General features: G+C 41.9%; 1 protein-coding gene across 2 annotated transcripts in view; it reads left to right on the top strand.

Moving 5' to 3' along the window:
• Window positions 1-13,163, top strand: part of epc1a (enhancer of polycomb homolog 1 (Drosophila) a) — a 32,373-nt gene extending 19,210 nt beyond the window's left edge. For both annotated transcript variants that reach the window (XM_044176441.1, XM_044176440.1), the window contains 8 exons: window positions 565-723; window positions 993-1,082; window positions 1,310-1,458; window positions 2,816-3,237; window positions 8,570-8,691; window positions 9,181-9,322; window positions 10,185-10,596; window positions 11,513-13,163. In XM_044176441.1, the coding sequence (XP_044032376.1) occupies window positions 565-723; window positions 993-1,082; window positions 1,310-1,458; window positions 2,816-3,237; window positions 8,570-8,691; window positions 9,181-9,322; window positions 10,185-10,596; window positions 11,513-11,585 (1,569 nt within the window). In that variant the 3' untranslated portion in view covers window positions 11,586-13,163. The remainder of the gene's footprint in view (window positions 1-564; window positions 724-992; window positions 1,083-1,309; window positions 1,459-2,815; window positions 3,238-8,569; window positions 8,692-9,180; window positions 9,323-10,184; window positions 10,597-11,512) is intronic.
• The last annotated feature ends 5,383 nt before the right edge of the window (window positions 13,164-18,546 follow it).

The raw sequence follows: 18,546 nt of genomic DNA, 5'->3' as shown, positions 1-18,546 counted from the left end.
TCCCCCTGCCCTGCAGGGAGACAACTATTTCCCCCTTTTTTTCCTGCTCCCTTTTCCTCTACCAGCTGGTTGACTTTTCCCTTTTGTTTACAGATTCTCATTATTGGTTTAACTCTGCCCCCTCCTCCCTCATCACTCTAACCCGCACTTCTTCCATTGATTTGACACAGCAGTTCTTCACTGTAGAGTCCCTGCCTCTCTATTTGCTTTGTCCCCCACGTCTAAGGACTGAATAGAAGCTGACTAATCCTAGTAGATTTGGAGTCTGTTCAGACAGGGAGGGGTCATCCCACTGGGGAAGTTGGGGTGAACAGTGGCACGAGGTGGATTTTTTTGGGGGGGGTCAGCCATCTGGCTAGGCAGCAGCATCTGGCACATGCTGCGATCTGCATATCAATGCCTCTTTTACTCACTGTTGTTTCTACACACACTCTTCGCCTGTTCACAGACCACCAACACTAGACTGTATTGCGACAACAGTATTGCTTTGCATCTTGAAATGCTTTTTTGATTATGCAGGCTGTAGTATAAACATTCAGTACTGTTTCCCTCCCCTCTTCACAGCCGGAGAAGACGGAGGCAGTACGAACCAAAAGGAAATATGAAAAGAAACCCAAGATCCCTCCACTGTCGGCGCCTCAACATTCAGGGCCCTCTGTGTTCAATCCCAAGGACCTCAACCAGTACGATTTCCCCAGCTCAGACGAAGAACCCTTCTCACAGGTAACATGATTAATTTCAGATGAGTGTGAGTTGATTAAACGTCTGTTGTGACGTGGTTTCAGTACAATTTTCATATGAATACTAATATTACACATGAACCAACAAGAAACAGAGCATGAAAGCTGTAATTACCCAGCCAACATTGACTGTTTTTCAGCAACTCTAAAAATCACGCTTGGCTAGAAACATACTCATTATGTCAGGTGTATAAAAGGGTATGGTTTCAAGTCCTAAGCTCTTCATTCACTTAATTAGTTTTTATTATATAGATCCATTCAGGTTCCTCAGAGGAAGAAGAGGAGAATGACCCAGATGGCTGCTATGCGTTCAGGAGGAAGGCCGGCTGTCAGTACTACGCTGTGAGTGCCCTCCTGTGACTCCCATGCTTCTATTTATAGTGCCAACAACAGGCTGGCCAGTCTGGCTGCCCTGGCTGTTAGTCTTCCACACTCTGCTGGACAGAACAATGCAATAACAAAGACTCGCCTTTTTCTTTTCCAATTTCTTTTGTTGCTCTCAATTTTAATATGTGACGTCTTCTGCCCCCTGTTTTCTCTTTCTGCATGTCCTCCTCATCTTCCTTCAGTCTCGTCCAGACCAGAGTGGCAACTGGCCCTGGGTAAGCCCGTCAGAGGGTGGGCTTGGCGACCCACGCTTCCGCTACTGTCTGACCTCGCTTAACATACCACGGCGCTGCATAGGTTTGGCACGGCGCCGCGTGGGCAGAGGGGGCAGGTGAGTTCAGTCTGGCTGTTTGGTTTCCTCACACTTGCTGGATCACTTGGATTTGATCAGTGACGCTTGGATTGTTCTGCAGGTACACAAGCAAAATAGAAGTGGATTATTTCCAAGTCCTGAAACTTTGGCTGAATCAGAAATGATCATTTCTGATGTATGCCTGACTTCATATTTCATGAAGCTTTTAAACCACCTTTTCATCTTCTGACATTTGTGATGTAAAGATTAACTGTGATATGATCAGCATGTTGCCCAGGTATTACATGTATTCATTAGATTCACGATATACCAAAAATCTTCAAATTCTGTAAAGAAAATTAAGTAGAAATGTAGAAATTTGAAAAGAAATGTGTGTAGGAATGCTGCCAGTATCAATACTAAGCAGGGGAAATTCTGCCAAGTGCTGGCTGAAGCTGCTGAGGTTGTTTACCATAACAGCTCTTTGGCAGGTTACCAGCCATCATTTGGCAGGCACATTCTATTATAAATATCAAGCTGGCTGGTGAAATGTTGAGCATGACAGTCCAATTTTGGGATTCACCTGCCGCTGTGGTCTGTAGACAAATCATAAAACTTAGCTTCCTCTGAGTTTAAACAACAATGTGTCCTGCGGCTTACACTGATATCTCCTCAGTAATTACATAGACGATTGAATAAAGCACACTGGCTGGAGGAGTTTGCCAGCAGCTTCCACAGTGTCAGGTGTTGTCGAGGAGACCAACTGGGTTAGGCGGTATCTGTTTCACAGATGCACATGAGATTAGCAATGTTTTGTTTCCGTCTGCAATTAACCTTATCGCCAGCCCTGAGGGAGAGTGAAGGACCAGTCTATCTAATATCATTTGTACTTACGATAGCAATACTTAATCACGTTAGAAAGATGGAGCTTAGTATGTTTGTTTAGCCAGACTAGCAGTCTGCCTGTAGGGACTGCAACAATGGTTGGCTCATTTTCAAGGATTTCTATGAAATTTAGTACAGCCATGCAGACGTATATCCTTATTCCCTGACATTTCAGCCAGTCCGCACAATTTTCAGCTGCAGCGCAGCTGTAAACTTTGAGTCTTGTTCCATTAAATAAGTGTTCTGTTCGCATGGCAGAACTGCATGTTTTTCTTGTTTGTTTTGGGGATTTTTGTGCAACATCCAGCTATGGCCCACTGGACATTGTAATTACATGAATAGTATGCAAGGGATAGCCGCACTTGTGCATTACTCCAGTCATAACCAAAGGATGTTGCTGTTGTAATGTACTGATAATGACCACAGCTTGTTTTTTATTTCATCTGACCTCAGTTGTGGTTTTTAACAGCCCTCTGATGTAGATTTATTAGAATGATTTTTGTTTTTTCAGGATTTTGTTGGACAGAGCACATGCAGATCTAAACAGCATCTGTCAGAGCCTAGACTCTGACCCGGAGCACGAACCACTCGCCTCACCACTTCCAAGTTCTCCGCTCCGCAACGCCAACGCCAGTACCTCAGAAACCAATACCTCGGACCCAACCAGCTCCTTCCACCTTCCCTCCTCTTCATCACCCCTGTCATCGTCATCTGCAACACCTATGGACCTCAGCCAGATTCTTTTGAACATTAAATCTTGCCGCTGGAGGCACTTCAGACCACGGACGCTCTCCCATCACCCCTTGGGTGAAGGAGACTTGTCTCGCAGAGGATTTAGGGATTATAGCCGGACAGTGTCAGGACTAACCCGGACCCTGTCTGGAGGAGCCAGCTCCCAGAACCGCACTGGCCCAGCCCCCACCCCTGTCAATGGTGAGTCAGTTGTTTCCTCTGCCATGCTGCTCAATGTTTTCTTTTGCATCTTTGGCATTTTGCGTCTTTAAATTGTACAGCAGATTATTTTCATTGGTCTGAAAACGGAGTGGAACAGTTCATTTAGTTAGCTTTATTGCATTGTAAGCAAAGGTTTCTTGGTGCCACAGGGAGCGAATTTAATATAGATTTGATAAGCTGTCATTCTACAAGGTTAGTGATTCTTGGAGTAAATTTAGCCTGATCGCCCTTTGTGTACTCTGTGCTGTGATTAAAGAAGTAGTAAATACAGTTTGTTTTCAGTCCATTTTGCAACTACTGTTGTCAGATGTCAACATCCATCTCTTTGAACCCAGGTACTTTCTTTTAGCATGTGGTCCAACACATTTTAGGCCATTTTGTGTGACTCCAGGTTCTATCTCATTTATTTTATTGTATGGAAGTTTTAGATTGGTATTTTTATTTTTATTGATGGTTTTAGACTGCACTTTTTAGGTTGTCCTTTAGGTTGATCTGGAGTGTAATCCTAATCTGTCTATCTTTTATTTTTCTTATGGGCACTTTTACTTATAATTTTACAATGAATTTTACAATATCGGCTCAGTCCATCGCCGGTTGTGTTTTTGTTTTGGTATTTTTGGCCGGTTTTTGTCATTTTATTTTTCTAATTTAGAAAGAATGAGGGACAGACTCACTAACAGAGTAGCACAAAGAGGCCAGCAACGGCAGAGAGAGGCAGCGAGGAAAAACCGCATGTATAACATTTTCTAACTCTGTGTATTAAGGGTTTATTTTAACCAAACCATTGTGGTGATTGTTGTGGTGGAAAGACTAACCCCACTCTGTTTTGGTCTTTTTTATTTTTAATTTGTTTCTGTCGAGTTTAAATGAAGCGTGTTTTACGAGTTAACAAGGCAATTAAGCTAGTCTTTCTCTGGGTGAAAGAGAGAAACTTGAATTCAGAAAGTGTACGGTTGTATTCTGTTTAATAAGTAAGGTGCAAGAATATTTCCTTTCTTGATATTTTGTGAGTTTATTTTGTTTATTTATTAGACTAAAAAAAGCTGAGAGCTTGTGTAACATAATGAACTCGCCACTCTCACACATCTCCCAGCTGAAACTATGCCCAACCCTAGCTTAATTCCTATCTTAGTATTTAAACCCAGCAAGATGTGTCTAAGTAGGCTAATTGCATATTAGACCCACAGCATTGTAGGCCAGACAATGTCATACATGCTACAATGACCTTATCACCAGCAGCTCAGCTTTTACGTTTTTTGTTTGTTTGTTTTTTTTACACAAATACTGTCATATACCGTATACCCCGGTGAAATGTCATGAAGTTATGAAAAAATAGATACCGCCCAAGCCTGCTGCTTTGTTTATATCCATGTTTGGTAGCTTGCAGTCCTCTTCTTGCTTGCCTTTGTTAGCACATTGCTTCTTTGCAAATCAAAGCAACTGTCAATTAGCAGAATAGTGTGAAACGGGTGGCAGGAATATGTATCACGTTGCCTGCGTGCATGAGTGTGTGCACAAAACAAACAAAACTAGGATCCACTTGTAAAAACATTGCTCCGTAGCGCAACTAGGGGTCAAAAACTCCACAGGGTACCTTTTTTAAATGGTATAGCAAAATCCCTTGACGCATGACAAGTTTTGTGCCATCTCATGGGACATACTGTCGTATCTCCCAACCCTAATAGAGCTTTAATAAAGCCTCAAAGTGTCAAGTATATAGATTTAGAGCTCAGCCAGATGGCATGGCAGGAAAGGCTGCCTGCTTTAGACCATTAGAGGATCCTCTCTGTCAGAGTTCAGCTCTTTGTCTCTCAGTACAGAAAACCACAAAAATGCCTTTTGTGGTGTGCATGGGAATGGTGTAATTGAAAAATTTCACCATGCATAAAATTATGAGGTGCTATTGTTGAATTGATTTTGCGCATGTGAATATTGAATGGTGAGGGGAAAACAAGTTAAACTCTAAAGCCAGCTCAGTGTTGTTTAGTTGAGACTGCTGCTCTTGTGTGACACATTTTTGATGAGGCACCTCCAACGGTAGATTGCTCTGCTCCAGCCTGGACTCCCATGCTGCTGGTAAATCACATGAACTTTCCGCTTTCAGACCCTCTTTCCATATTATAATACATTACTTCCTGCTCCCATGGCTTGGGGGAGTCAATTAGAAATGGTCTTGTATAAATAGATTCATGGGACGTGCGTCTGGGTTGGTGGCTGTAGAGAGGGTAACTTGGTATATTTGAGCTGCACTAGGCTGGCGAAGGAGCATAGTAGAATGTCAAGCAAACAAGGGAAATTAATTCATCAGAAACGTGGCCTGACTTGCTTCAAACTTCCTAATCTTTCTATACTTGGGCAAGTTTAGGGGGAAATCTGATTTTGTTTAGGTTTCATTTGTTGCCTTGATGTCATTGTAGTCAGCAATTAGAGATTTTCTACTCAAATCTGGGAACTCTGAATGTATAAAAACTTAATTTGGTCACTGTCACATCTTGCAAGAATAAAACTTTACGATAATAATTGTGGAATATGTTCTCGGGTAAGTTTTCATTGCTGTAAACTATTTTAAGAATTCCCCTTGCAATGTGATTGTCTAAACATAGGCCACTGCTAATGAACAAAAAACAAAAAAATGAAACTAATTATAATATACTGGCCTTTTGAAGGTGTAAAAGGAATAGAAGAGATCTTCTTTGTGTAGTCCTGTGTTTTTTCATCTTTGTGTTCGATGCCTGTATTTGGTGAAATAAATAGTTGCCACCTTGAGCGTTATTCCAGTAATTAAAGTGAAATGAGGTTAAAAAACATAATTTGTTATAGAGTATGCCCACAGCATGGAGTTATGAGTGGGCGTTGCTTTGTTTTGGCAGTTTTCTAGAGAGAGCCATTTATCTCAGGCCTAATCTCAGCACATTTAGGAGGAATTCAGTATTTTTTTTTTTTTTTTTTTTTTTTTCTTTTTTGCCCCGTGATTGGAGCAGGTAAATTCTAGCTGTCACTTCTCAAGACTTCTTTGTTGCATCGCTCTTTTGGTTGGTCCTTGTTCATGTTGTTAACAATAGTGTATTTTAGCCTATTATTTGGAAAATAATTTGAAAAAATACTGGCTAGTATCCTGAGTGCACTGAAAGTGATTTACTACTGGACATGTAGCAGCCCTGATTATGGCTGGATATTGTTTGTAATTGTTTGACTCATGAAAAAGGCCTATTGGCATCAGTAAGACATGTTGACACACTAGTGAGAGCTGAATTCCATTTAGCTGCTTCGGGTTCAGGGTCCTGGTATTGTGCATGCTTGCTTACTCACACTGTCATTGCTTACTGGGACACTAGAACAGAGCCATCATTAATGTTATCAGTAACACACGTGTTTTCCTGCCATGACAAGTCAAAATGTCTGCTGTGAAAAAGGCCTACAAGGTACCTGAGTGTCGGTTCCAATACCAAAGCAGTAGCCTACTTCTTTTAGATGTTGTTTTGAGAATTATACACATGGTTGGTTGTTTTACAAAACCACCCTTTTTTTCTTTTTCTTTTCCTTTTTTGAGACAAGCAGCTGAACAAGAACTGTGCTTTTAGTCCAAGATAAAAGTCTGACCAGTAATTTGAATGCCACGTATCTGTGTTTGACAGTTTTCCAGACTCTGCCCAACTGACACATTATGGTTGGAACTATAAAATGATTGAGTTTAATACCCAGCCCTAGTTCTGATACCATTTTGAAAGCTCATTGTGCGGATGTGCACCTTTTGTAGTTGTCAAATTTGGCCTCATTAGTTTATTGCATACAGAGCCTAAGAGTTCTTGTTATTTCTGATACAGTGATACACTGTCTTCATATGAAATATGTGCTACTATGCTGTTTGTTGTTTGGTTCTGGCTTTATTCTTTCCATGACACAGTGCAATGTTGTCTGGCAACACACTGTTGTGACCATTCAGATATGTGCAAGCTCAGAACACAAGTAGAATAACTTGTGCCATTTGCCAAATTTGAGTGAGAGCTGTACAATTATGCCTCACGTGTACAAACCGCTGTGTGTTTGTGGCTTTATGTTTGATAAGCCTTCAAACTGGGCTTTCTAGCTTGTATTTCAATTTCTTTAACTTGAAACCTGTAGTAACACGCCCACGTCAGCTAGACCCTTGTGTTGTTGTGCCATAATGCTCTTGCTGTCTGAAAGCCCACTGAGGCATCGCTTTTGTATAGGCCTACACACTGTAACACGCCGACAAAGTGCAGGTAGGTGATGCGGCCGCCTAACTCACCCTTCCCATGTTTCAATTGGTCCGGCACCTGCTGCTGCCGACCACCGGGTTGCTTTAAAGTGACGTCACACAGCGTCAAAAGTGCGCACCTTCCTGACAAACATCCGAGTCAGAAGCTACAGTTTGTTCCCGGGGTTTATAGTCCACAAACAGCGGTAGAGTGCGAAAAGGGCGTGGCAGCGTGGTCCCTCGTTCATCGCCACTCACCTCTACACAAGCCAAGGAAAAACATCACAAGGATCATTAGTCTCCTGGTGTAATCGATTCCCAGAGAGCCGGCTGCTGTTGCCGGTCCGACTGACTGACGTGCTGTGTGTGTGTGTGTGTGTGTGTGTGTGTATTCCCTGACATCCTTTATTGTGCAGGCTCAACACCGTGACTAAGTTTTAGGTTGTTGGTTTTTTTGTTTTGTTTTTATGTGAGCAGGTTGATTTACATTTAAGGCATTGTGTTGGCTGACTTTTTGTGTGTGTGATTAGACAACTTGTGTCAGGATATTTCCTAGCTGGCACCCCATAAAATACAAAAATAATAGTTACGCACAAAAGCCTTCACAACAAACACACACAAAATCAGTTTATGTCAGTGACTGTTATTTCAATTTACAAGCATCCTGGGTGCACGTTGATTAGGAATGCTATTTGGCCCTAGTTTCTTACATCACTGAATACAGGAGCTAGCTTGTCCTGTCTTAAAAAGCTGCCAGCTTTACAATTACTGCATTTTTATGTTGATAATTTAAACATTTCAGAAGCTTTTCCCTCCTAACCAACAGAGAATTTTTGACAAAACAAAATTTTGTCATTTCAGTTTAAAAGCTGTTAAGAAGATGAATATCTGTACAGAATATTAGTGATAGCTTCAATACAAAAACATACTTGTATTTGCTGTATAAAATACATATCAAAAACCCTACTGTCTGGTTCAGTTGGTTTACTTGGCATTTAGCTGAGACTCTTATCCAGAGCACACTGACAACACACGATAAACAATGTCCAAATTCTGGTTTTGAGCGGCACATCTTATCCTTCCTGTCCACAGTGTTCACGGCAGAGCAGTACCAGCAGCACCAGGAGCAGCTGGCCGTCATGCAGAAACAGCAGCTGGAGCAGAGCCAACAGCAGCAACAAGCCAACAACCCTGCAACAGCTACCAACACACAGGTCAGTAAGGATGGACACACAACTTAGAGCCTTTACTACACCTGTGCTTGTAGTAAAACTCTTTTAACCTAAAAAAGCCATTATACCATTACAGGTGTTGAAATTGAATCCCAGTCCGATTGGATCTACTTTACTTTCTTTTACTTTACTACCCGGCCTGTTTTTGGCTGTTGTGTCTTTTTGTGTAATTTTTCGTGCACTTCTCACATGTGCTTTTATGACCAAATAGAGGTAAATTGGAGCTTGGTTAAACTAAATATGTCAGAGTTCTCTCAATATGGAAATAATTTACTGTTGAAGGTCAGTTCACCCATCCTTAGGAAATGGGACACATCCTAATTCCCACGAGCAGTATTAAAATGCTCTGGCTGAGTTCCTGTTTGGCAGCAGAAGTGCTGAGCTCAGTAGTTTCAGTAGTTTCAAACATTGAAGCAGAGCGGTCAAGTCTTTGACACAGTTCCACATGTTTTCTCTCTGTTTTCCATCTAGACACTTGTGTCCAAGACGTTGGACCAGGCCAGCGCCCAGTTTGCTGCTTCAGCCCTCGTCACCACGGACCAGCTGCTGGCCTTCAAGTCTAAAGAGGAGCTGGTGCTGGCAAGTGGAGTCAACGGCGTCCTGGCAGGTGCAGGTGAGTGTCACTTATTTTATTACTGACTTATTTTACTTATTAAACCAAAAAGTGAAGGGCAAATAGTTTTTTTACGTCTGTGTTGGTTCTCAGTGGAGAAAAGAACATATAATTCTGTCTGTCAAGTTTAGCGCTGTGGGGGCCTGCTCCCTGTGGGGTCACTAGATGATTAATGGAATAAGAAAGGAAAATATTTCTGTTAGGTGAACTTCATTATTGTCTCTCATTATTGCGTTGTCTTTTGAAATATGGGATACTCTTGCCACTTGAGGCCTCTGAAAATCACTCTTTGGTCTAACTGCTCACAACTCATGTTCATAATAAGTCCTTAACTTGTGTTGAGGGGTCACAAGTAGACATAGCTTCACAAGCCAGAAAGGCTGGGAACCACTAATTAAAACAACCTTAAAGCTACTTATGAGGAAACAATAGGGGGTACTGTATGTTAGGGCATAATATTTGGAAATACTAATATTTGGAAATGTTAGTAGTCATCCCCCCTTTCCCTCATGTATGTAAATGAGGTGGGGAAAAAAATTAAAAACACTTACTCGATACGATGCAGTTACAACAACACCATTACCAACATTCTTAAAAATTACTGTAGTGTTGCATCAATACCTAACTGTGTCAACAAAGACTGAGCATTGTAAGTTTCAGTAAGATAGGATTTATTGCATCGCTGTTGTATTAGATTGCATTAGATTGTGCAGGGGCACCTCTTAAACTGGTGTCTTTATTATTGAATTTGCCAGAATCTTGAAAACAAATTTATTAGAAAAAGTGTGTTACTACAATCAGACTCCTGTGGTGTTCTTGCTGCTTTTTTTTGTATTTACGAGAGCCCTTCTCTGTTCACCAGGTGTTTTCAAAGGCTTGCACCTCTCCAGCACCACCGCAGCCCTTCACCAGACCAACCAGTCGACGCACACTACCACCTCCATGGCCCCGACTTTCCTCCAGCCCTCCTCAAACTCAGCCACTCCTTCACCCGTCAACGCCGTCCCCACCTCCCTCACCTCCACCCCCAGCGCCCATGCAGCAGCAGCACTGGGGATCCTGGGATGCAGTGCCGCCAACGCCACCCCCGCCACCACTCAGGTCCTCATCGGGAACAACATCTGTCTGAGCGTGCCGTCAGCCACCAGCCTGGCCGGCCGCCACATTCCCCGGACCCTCGGCAATGTGCCACCCTCTGCCTTAAAGCTGTCCTCCACCACCAACCTACAGATGCCCAAAGTCTCTGGAGCATCGTCCATGGACCTGGGCTCAAGGTGAGGCTTTGTTACACCAGTACGGCATTAATATTACAGATCTTTCAAAGGAATAGTTTGACATTTTTGGGCAATACAATTTGGGGGGGGGGACTCGCCGCGTATTCACCGCAGAATGGAGAGCCGCTTTGGGGACGCTTCTGGGACTCGTCTGGTGGGATCACAAGCATTGTCTAGAATGGCCACGATCTGCTCCAGCGGCCGCGACGCAGCCGTGCCTGGTGGAATCCTGGCTCAAAGATCGGTATCATTCTCATGTATGTCGGGTGAATATAAGGCCAGACCCATACACCCACCAGCAGATTAACATAGTTTAGCATGAAAACGTGAAACAGGAGGGAACAGCTAGCCTGGCTCTGTCCAAAGGCAACCTTACTATGACAACAAGACTCCGGGAAGTCACTGCACCTGGCCAAGAAATAGTGTGGCCCATAACCCCCTATGAAACCACAATGTCTCACTTTTACACACATAAATATTGTTAATTACTGAGCTTTATAGATGCTGGTAGGTGGATTTTCTTTGGACAGAGCCAGGCTAGATAGATAGATAGATAGATAGATAGATAGATAGATAGATAGAACCGGAGCTGCATGTTTCTGCATAAGCACCGGTAAAGCTTTTGTATTAACATACAGTCCCTGGTTTACGTATTCAGTTGGACCCAGCAAATATCTAAATATTGCCAGCGCAGTGTCTTCCAGAGATGATGCAGCTGAGATTGCCACAGAACTGAGAATCCACATAAACCTGCCTGAAAGAAGAGCTGAAATAATGTGACGTCAGAGCTCTTAATTATGCACACAGAGAAAGAGATCTATTGACTGCGATCTGGGACAGTTAAAGACAGTTTTGACAAAACAGCACAGGAGATAAAGGACATCAGCATTAATCGCTCCTCTCCTCTCTTCCACAGGGATAATCACGACGAAGACAAGCCAGCACTGAACAGTATAGCGGACAACACAGTGGCCATGGAGGTGACGTAGTAGCCGTGCAGAGAAGAGTCCACTCTTTAGGTGCTGTGCATCGTAGCATCGGGAATGCAAAAGGGACAGCAGGACTCTGACGCAGACTGACAGAACGACGAGTGGCTGCGGCCGCTCGCTTGCAATTCTCATCTCTCATACTTTTTAAACCTTTTTTTGTTTTGTTTTTTGTTACTGTTAAAAGTACAAGATTGACATCTGTAAATTATGAATATGGCAAAATTAGTATCTGTACAGCAACTACATATTTGTAATATCCCCCTTGTATATATTACTTGAATACAGAACTGTCCATTTGTGATGTTTTGCACTTGGGAGTCAAACTTAAAGGAAAAAAAAAAAGTAAGCCAAGTAACTTGTGGCGAGTGTGAGAGATGTGGGAGTTGTATAGAGAAGAGTTTTATCACATCATGTGCATGGTGCGGAGCCTGCTGTTTTTATCTATTTATTGTGCTGTGTTTACAGTTTTTTTTGTTTTGTTTTTGGTTTGTTTTGTTTTTTATTTGTACACTGTACCTTTGTTGGTTCCTGTGCTGTTGTAAATGTTAGGTAGCTATGGACTCCTGGGTATTTTTGTATATTGTGAACACAAAGCAGGTTCCTCCCCTCCCCCCATGTTTATTTTGGGTCCCTGTGCTTCTCTCTGTGGATCATGTGAAAATCAATGGTGACATACATACAGACCATGAGGCCAGGAGAACGAGTAGGAGGAAGAGGAGGGTGATGAGGAGGCGGTGTGTTGGCAGGTGATTGTGGTTCACTTGAAGAGAGGTGCTCCTCTCTTCCTGGGAGCTTCCATTAACATTGTCCCAAACACAAGTAACAAAACAGGGATGAAGTCTCTTCCCAGAAGCCTCTGCTGCTTCTGATTTAAAGCACTATTTTTTTGTGATGTCTTTGTTTTTGTTCATGGTTTTGATAAATATCAATGCTGCTTTTGTATTTTGTTTGTTTTTAAAGGGGTTTTTCATTTTCATGCAAGAGGAGTCCCCTTTATATTTGTTTCATCCCATAAACATTTTTGTAAAACAAAAATTCAGTTATTTTTGTAAAAAAAAAATTTCTTGTTCTTGTGGTAAACTTGATTGTAAGCTTTTCGTTTATTGAAAGACTTCATTCTTTTGTTAATTTGTTACTTGTTCATGCATAGGTGATAAGGGAGGTGAATGGGCAGTAATCGCTGTACGTGTTTCATCATTCCAGTTTTTAATAACAAAAAATGCTAATGAGGGGACAGAGGGGTCTCTCCTCTCTTCCCCTTTTTCTTTATTTTCGTTTTTTCTTTGAAAAAAGAATCTCCAGACGGCTGCAAGGCCAAAAACCACAAGTATTGGGTGCCTTCCTTTGGGGAATTTTATGTACTCTCTTCTGTGAAGAGTTAGGCACAAAGGCAGCATTACTTAGTAGTGCTTCTCGTCTTTGTCAGAATCTGAATGCCCAGTCCAATGGCAGGATATATCCTTGAGGTTTACTTGTCCCACCTGGAGGCTGAAAAGACTAAAAAAAAAAAATTTAAAAAAAAATGTGACAGAACTCTCACTAAAATAAGACAATAAAGCCCAGGGCATTAAATGTGAATTGTTTGGACTCTGGTGTCTTTTTATATACGTGCTTGTGTGTGTGAATGTGTGTGTTTTAAATATAGGAACTGAAAGTGAGGAAGTTAAGGGTTACAGTTTGGTTTTATCTTTCAACGGGTTTATGAATATATAACCATATACTTAAGGTTGATCTGATCTCTATTACAAATGATGACAATAGGATAGACCAGTGACATCAGCTGTTTTTGAGTCTTTTGAGACAAGTACAGGACAAGGCTTGTGTCAAGTCCTTTAGGGACTTGAAGCTTCATAAGTCTTCATAAGCGAATTGCAAGTCATTCAGGCCTCTTATTGCTTGGTCATTTTAACATTTTCAATTGTGTTTTAACATAATTGAGATCCTTCAGTGCAGTTGTCTTAAGTATATGTAGTAATCAAACTATGTGGTCATTCTGCAAGCACTTATTTATTTTTCATTGTTCTGTAATTTTACAAGATCAAACCTTGAGACTTAAATGTTTGTTTTTTTCTTTCATCAAATGTCAGAGCAGTCAAGTCCCTCATGTCCTCATTTTGTGACTTTAAGTTCACAAAAATTCTCTCTAGTGCAGAAATGTTTGAGACATAGTATCCACCTCAAACAGCTAGCTGGCTGTGGATACAACTTGTCGTTTTAATACTTTAGTGACCTTTTCGAGGTGGAGGTTTGTAGGCAGTTTTTTGTACCTTTGGACAGAGCCAGGCTAGCTATTTCCTTCTTTTCTTTATGCAAAACTGCTAGCTTGAGCTTTCATAGTTTACAGACATGAGGGTGGTATTAATCTTCTCATCCAACTCTTGGCAAGAAAGTGTAGCAGGGGGAAACAAAATCTGCCTACCAGCACCTCTGAAACTCACTAATTAACCCAGTGTATCTCGTTTGTTTAATTCGTACAATAAGATAATTTTAAAAATGACAATTGGTGATTTGACAGGGTAACCCCCGTGTGAGTTATTATTGGCCCGTCACAGTTACTTCCTGGATTCTTATCCTCATTGTGAGGTTGCCAGGCGAATTCCAGAGACTCCACGAAGTCACTCCACCCAGCCAAGAAAGAAGTCACTACACTTCACTTCTGTTCACCTCTATTGTCTTGGGGGGGTGCAGAAATCTCAAAATGTCAAAAGATAAAAACCGCAATTATTTTCATGGGTGGAAAGTAGTTATTCTAAGTGAGAAAATATATTTCTTTATAATTTGTGTAAACCAGCCAGTTAAGAGGTTTTAATTAGGCCGCTGTCCTCACTGCTGTTAAAGGGCAGAGTGCAGTCCCGCAAGGTGGACTCGGGAGCTGTACACCTGGCACACTTCACAGTTAGTTCTGCATCAGTGTTTCAGGAAGAACAAAATAACACCTGTGGCAACTCAGCTGTATAGATACCACTTTCTCATCAGAGGCCAAATTACTCCCAAGTTTTTCAATTTAGCCCTGTTTGAGCGCTGCCAGCCTTATTCAGCCACAGATTGTTTTATGCTGGAGAAGAGAAATCACTCAGCAGTAAGACAACTGGCTCACCTCACAATCTGCAGGATGGGCGTTAACCCTGCCACACGCTTTCTCATTACTATAGTGAGCGATTTTGGTGCAGACCAGAAATAAAGTTGTTTTTCTCATCAACTTTTCTGGGTGTTAACAGTAGCTTTGTGGCGAAAATAAATCACTGATGTCGTCTGGGGAAGATAGCTGCAACAGTAGCTCATATCTTGGAATTTTTCCATTAAATTCACAACACATTTTTTTCCCCCAAAATGACTTATGACTGCAGCTTCTTTCTCTTTCTCTCAGCTATAATTTAGTCTGTAATGGGAACAAAGCATGTGTGAGCGTTAATGTCCACTCATGCAGACCAGAAGGCAACTAGGTTTAGTTTTTTCCACTTTTTGAATGATTCGATTTCTCAGGCCGCATTCTCACCAGGAAACTTTATTCAAACTTGTATGTTTACTCAGAAAAGGTCTTTTAGTTTTTGCTAACAGTTTCCTCTGCATCCATGACGCATTCAGGACAAGCGGGCATATCTAAAGGCGTGGCTTTCCCGGCAGTGCCAAAAACACAGTGCAGCTGTTCGCCACCACTGGATCAGATGTCGGTAGTGATTGGGCAGGCAGAGGGCCAGGCCTGTTAACACTGCTCACACTTTGTGTCTCCCAGCGGTCTCAGACAACAGGTGTGAGGCCGGAGGCAGCGGCTCAGGCGGTGGTGTCTGACACACTGGTTCTGTGGAAAGTGATTCTACTTTCCAAGTAATCAAGAACAGGAAATGACATGCACAAATTACAAGTCAGAATGTTAAATTTGAGTTTTTTTTCTCTCTCTTCTGCGGCTGTGAGACTACTGGAGCCGGTGCAGTGGCTTTGGTAGTGGCCCTGCTTCTCTCTGCAAGTCTTTGAAGTGCGGCTGAAGCGCTCAGACCTTCTGCAAAGGAAATGAGTCACACAGGCTGTGGACAGTGAGGTGCAGAGCAGTGGCCGCAAAGTACAAGTGCTGTCTCTAACAGCAGTTCAGAGAAACTAGAGGGTGAAGAGGAGCTGATGGGGGCTCTTAACCACAGAATGCTGTGATGCACAGAGACAGAGTGCCACTGTGGCTTAGGTACGAATCCACTTTTCATGACATTACCAAACTGTCTTCACTTCTGTATCACCCATGGATGTATTAAAGAAATAGTATGACACGTTTGGAAATGTGCTTATTTGCTTTCTTGCCAAGAATTAGATGAGAGGATTGATACCACTCTCATATTGGTCCATTACGATTAGCTTAGCTTAGCATAAAGGCTGGAAGCAGAGGGAAACAGCTAGCCACTCTGTCCAAAGGTAACCAAATCTGCCTACCAGCCCCTCTAAAGCTTACTAATTAGCACGTTATATCTTGTTTTTTTAACAATATACAAAAATCAAACTCATTCATTCTATTGAAAGCTACTTAACCAGCTCATACACCCAAAAAGTTGTCCTCATTCCTTTTAGGTACCTCTAACACATATGCATCCGCATCTTACTGCCCAAAAACATGAATGACACTAAAATAACTTTGAAAATAACTTGATACATCTCTTGGTGACCTATACTTTATACTCTAATTAGCCAAATTCCTAGTTTTCATCTTCAAAACTGTATTGCACACGGCAAAGCAGATAACTTCCCCTGGGGCCCCAGCTCGCCAGGAGCCCCAAGTTCACTGTATCCCAGGGCGTCGCATGATCTGCACTTCCAACTTAAGCCACTATGCCAAAATCAGCACACAGCCCAGCGCTGTTGGGACTTGTGTTAGTCATTTTGTGAGTTTGTGTTCAAAAATCAATTCCACATTTTGGGAAATATGCTTGCTTACCATCTCTCCCAGAAAGTAGAGTTTATTTTTATTGCCCAGAATTTGGTAATGGATATGTTCAGCAAAAAGTCTTTCTGTGTCTCAGGGTGTCACATGACTTGCAGTTCCAGCTTTGGCCACTAAACCAAAATTGGTGCGCAGCCCAAAGCTGTTAGAACTGTTTCGATATTATAATTTTTTTTTGTGGGATTTGATAAAAGGAAAGTCTTTTGTGAAATATGTTTGTTTACCATCTACTTCTCTTGACTTGACTTCTGTTTTGCTTTGTACAGTTAACTGCACCCAGTGGTGTAGGCTAAGAAATACTGTGCAAATGCTGCTAAAACCATAGTGTCTTGATTTCAGACATTGACTAAAATTAGAAGTTGTTGGGAAGTTTATTTTTCTGCTTTCAGTGAAGCAATTTTTTTTTTTTTGTTTCCCCCTGGCCCCAGTCTTTGTATTGAACTCCCCAGACTGATTTCTGTGCTGGGCGTACAAAGAATATCGATTTCCTCATCTCACTCTGACTAAAGGTCGAGACCAAGCATATTTCCCAAAATGTCAAATTGTTCTTTTACCTTTTTGGCTGCATCTAAATGTTCACTGAGTTTGCAGTTTCCATGTGCAGGCTGAAATATGAGAAAAGGTCTGTTTCTTAGATTTAAGAGACTTGTCGCAGTGCTCTGCTTGGATCAGAGAAAGGAATCCACCCTCTCTCTCACATACAAGCTCAGGCACACACTACATGCATCCACAGCCTGCGCTGCAATCTGTATTTCATGCCAGTGGCACAAAGGTCCACAACCACTGCACCATTCAACTTGCCTCAGAGTCAATAAAGTCTTGTCTGAATTGGTTCTCGTATCAAGCCGTGGAGGAAGTATGCTAATATTTTCCCTCAGACAGACTTCTTGTTCCAGTGTTTGGCTCGGGCTTAGTGTTTCGCTGTGCCAGAAATGAGCTGCCACTTTGATGACACATTAAAATATTCTGACATGAGAACAGGGAAATCCATCTCCCCGCAGAGTGTTGCCATTCACAGTAAGGCAAATGTATTGTTGAAGGTGAATGTGGGGAATGTTAATAAGATACGGCCCCTTTAGTTCTCTTCCATTATGCATCCAGGGGACTTAGCTTTCAAGGTTGCCTATTTAGCTGTGTCTGTCTTGTTCTTCGTATGATAATAACTTTACTGATCAGGTCAGAAAAGCAGAAAAGTGGGCCTTGAGATGGAGGGAAAACACTGACAAAAGTGGCTTCGAATTAAACTTTTTCTTTGCACTGATGCTTCCTTTGTGACGATATAACTTTTACATTAAAACATGTTCTACCTAGTTGAATGGTGATGCAGCAAGAGCACTAAACCAGCGGCCAAAGCCGCAACATTTACATGAAAGTCGTGATGTTATATATTTCTAATCACAAGTCAAACCTCAAGTCGTCATAATGAAATTGCAAGTCAAGATGCAAGTCTTTCACTTTTTTAAATGCTAAACAGTGATCATTTTTTTAAATCAATGTTTAAGCTTTTTGTCTGGTGCCAGTAGTGCTAATAAGACTATAAGACAAGTGCTTTCAATGCATTTAACTTTTATGACATTTGCACTTTGGGAAGAAACAGCATTTGCTGCTCTTACTGAATAGAATGACTCGGAATAAAAAGAATGGGTTTAAAGTGGTAATATTCACAAATCTAAGCATAATGACTAAAAATGATGCATTGTTTGCTGCTTTTTTTATTACATTATTTGCTGTTTTATGATATTTTGGTATTTTACCAGATCTTACCATATTTATGTCTCAAGTCTCAGTGTGGAGGTGGGCACGGTTAAGCAGTCAGCTGCAGAGCTGGAGAGGTGGGGGAGTGGCTCAGGAGCAGTAGCGTGCTGGACCTGAAGTCAGACACCCGTGCTGAAGACAGACAGAGCAGCCAGGCTGGCTGAAGAAGTTAGTGTGAAGACATCGCTGGACATTGAGAGGCGCCACAAGACCAGCGTGACGATGGCCGAGCAACCAAAAGCGCGCAGTCATAATTTGTGGCAGTTGTTATGAAGTTTGTGTGTG

This window comes from Siniperca chuatsi, linkage group LG19, assembly GCF_020085105.1.
Source record: "Siniperca chuatsi isolate FFG_IHB_CAS linkage group LG19, ASM2008510v1, whole genome shotgun sequence".
Classification (NCBI taxonomy): Eukaryota; Metazoa; Chordata; class Actinopteri; order Centrarchiformes; family Sinipercidae; genus Siniperca; species Siniperca chuatsi.
The sequence above is the reverse complement of the archived record's forward strand: the minus strand, read 5'-3'. Positions and strand labels throughout refer to the sequence as shown.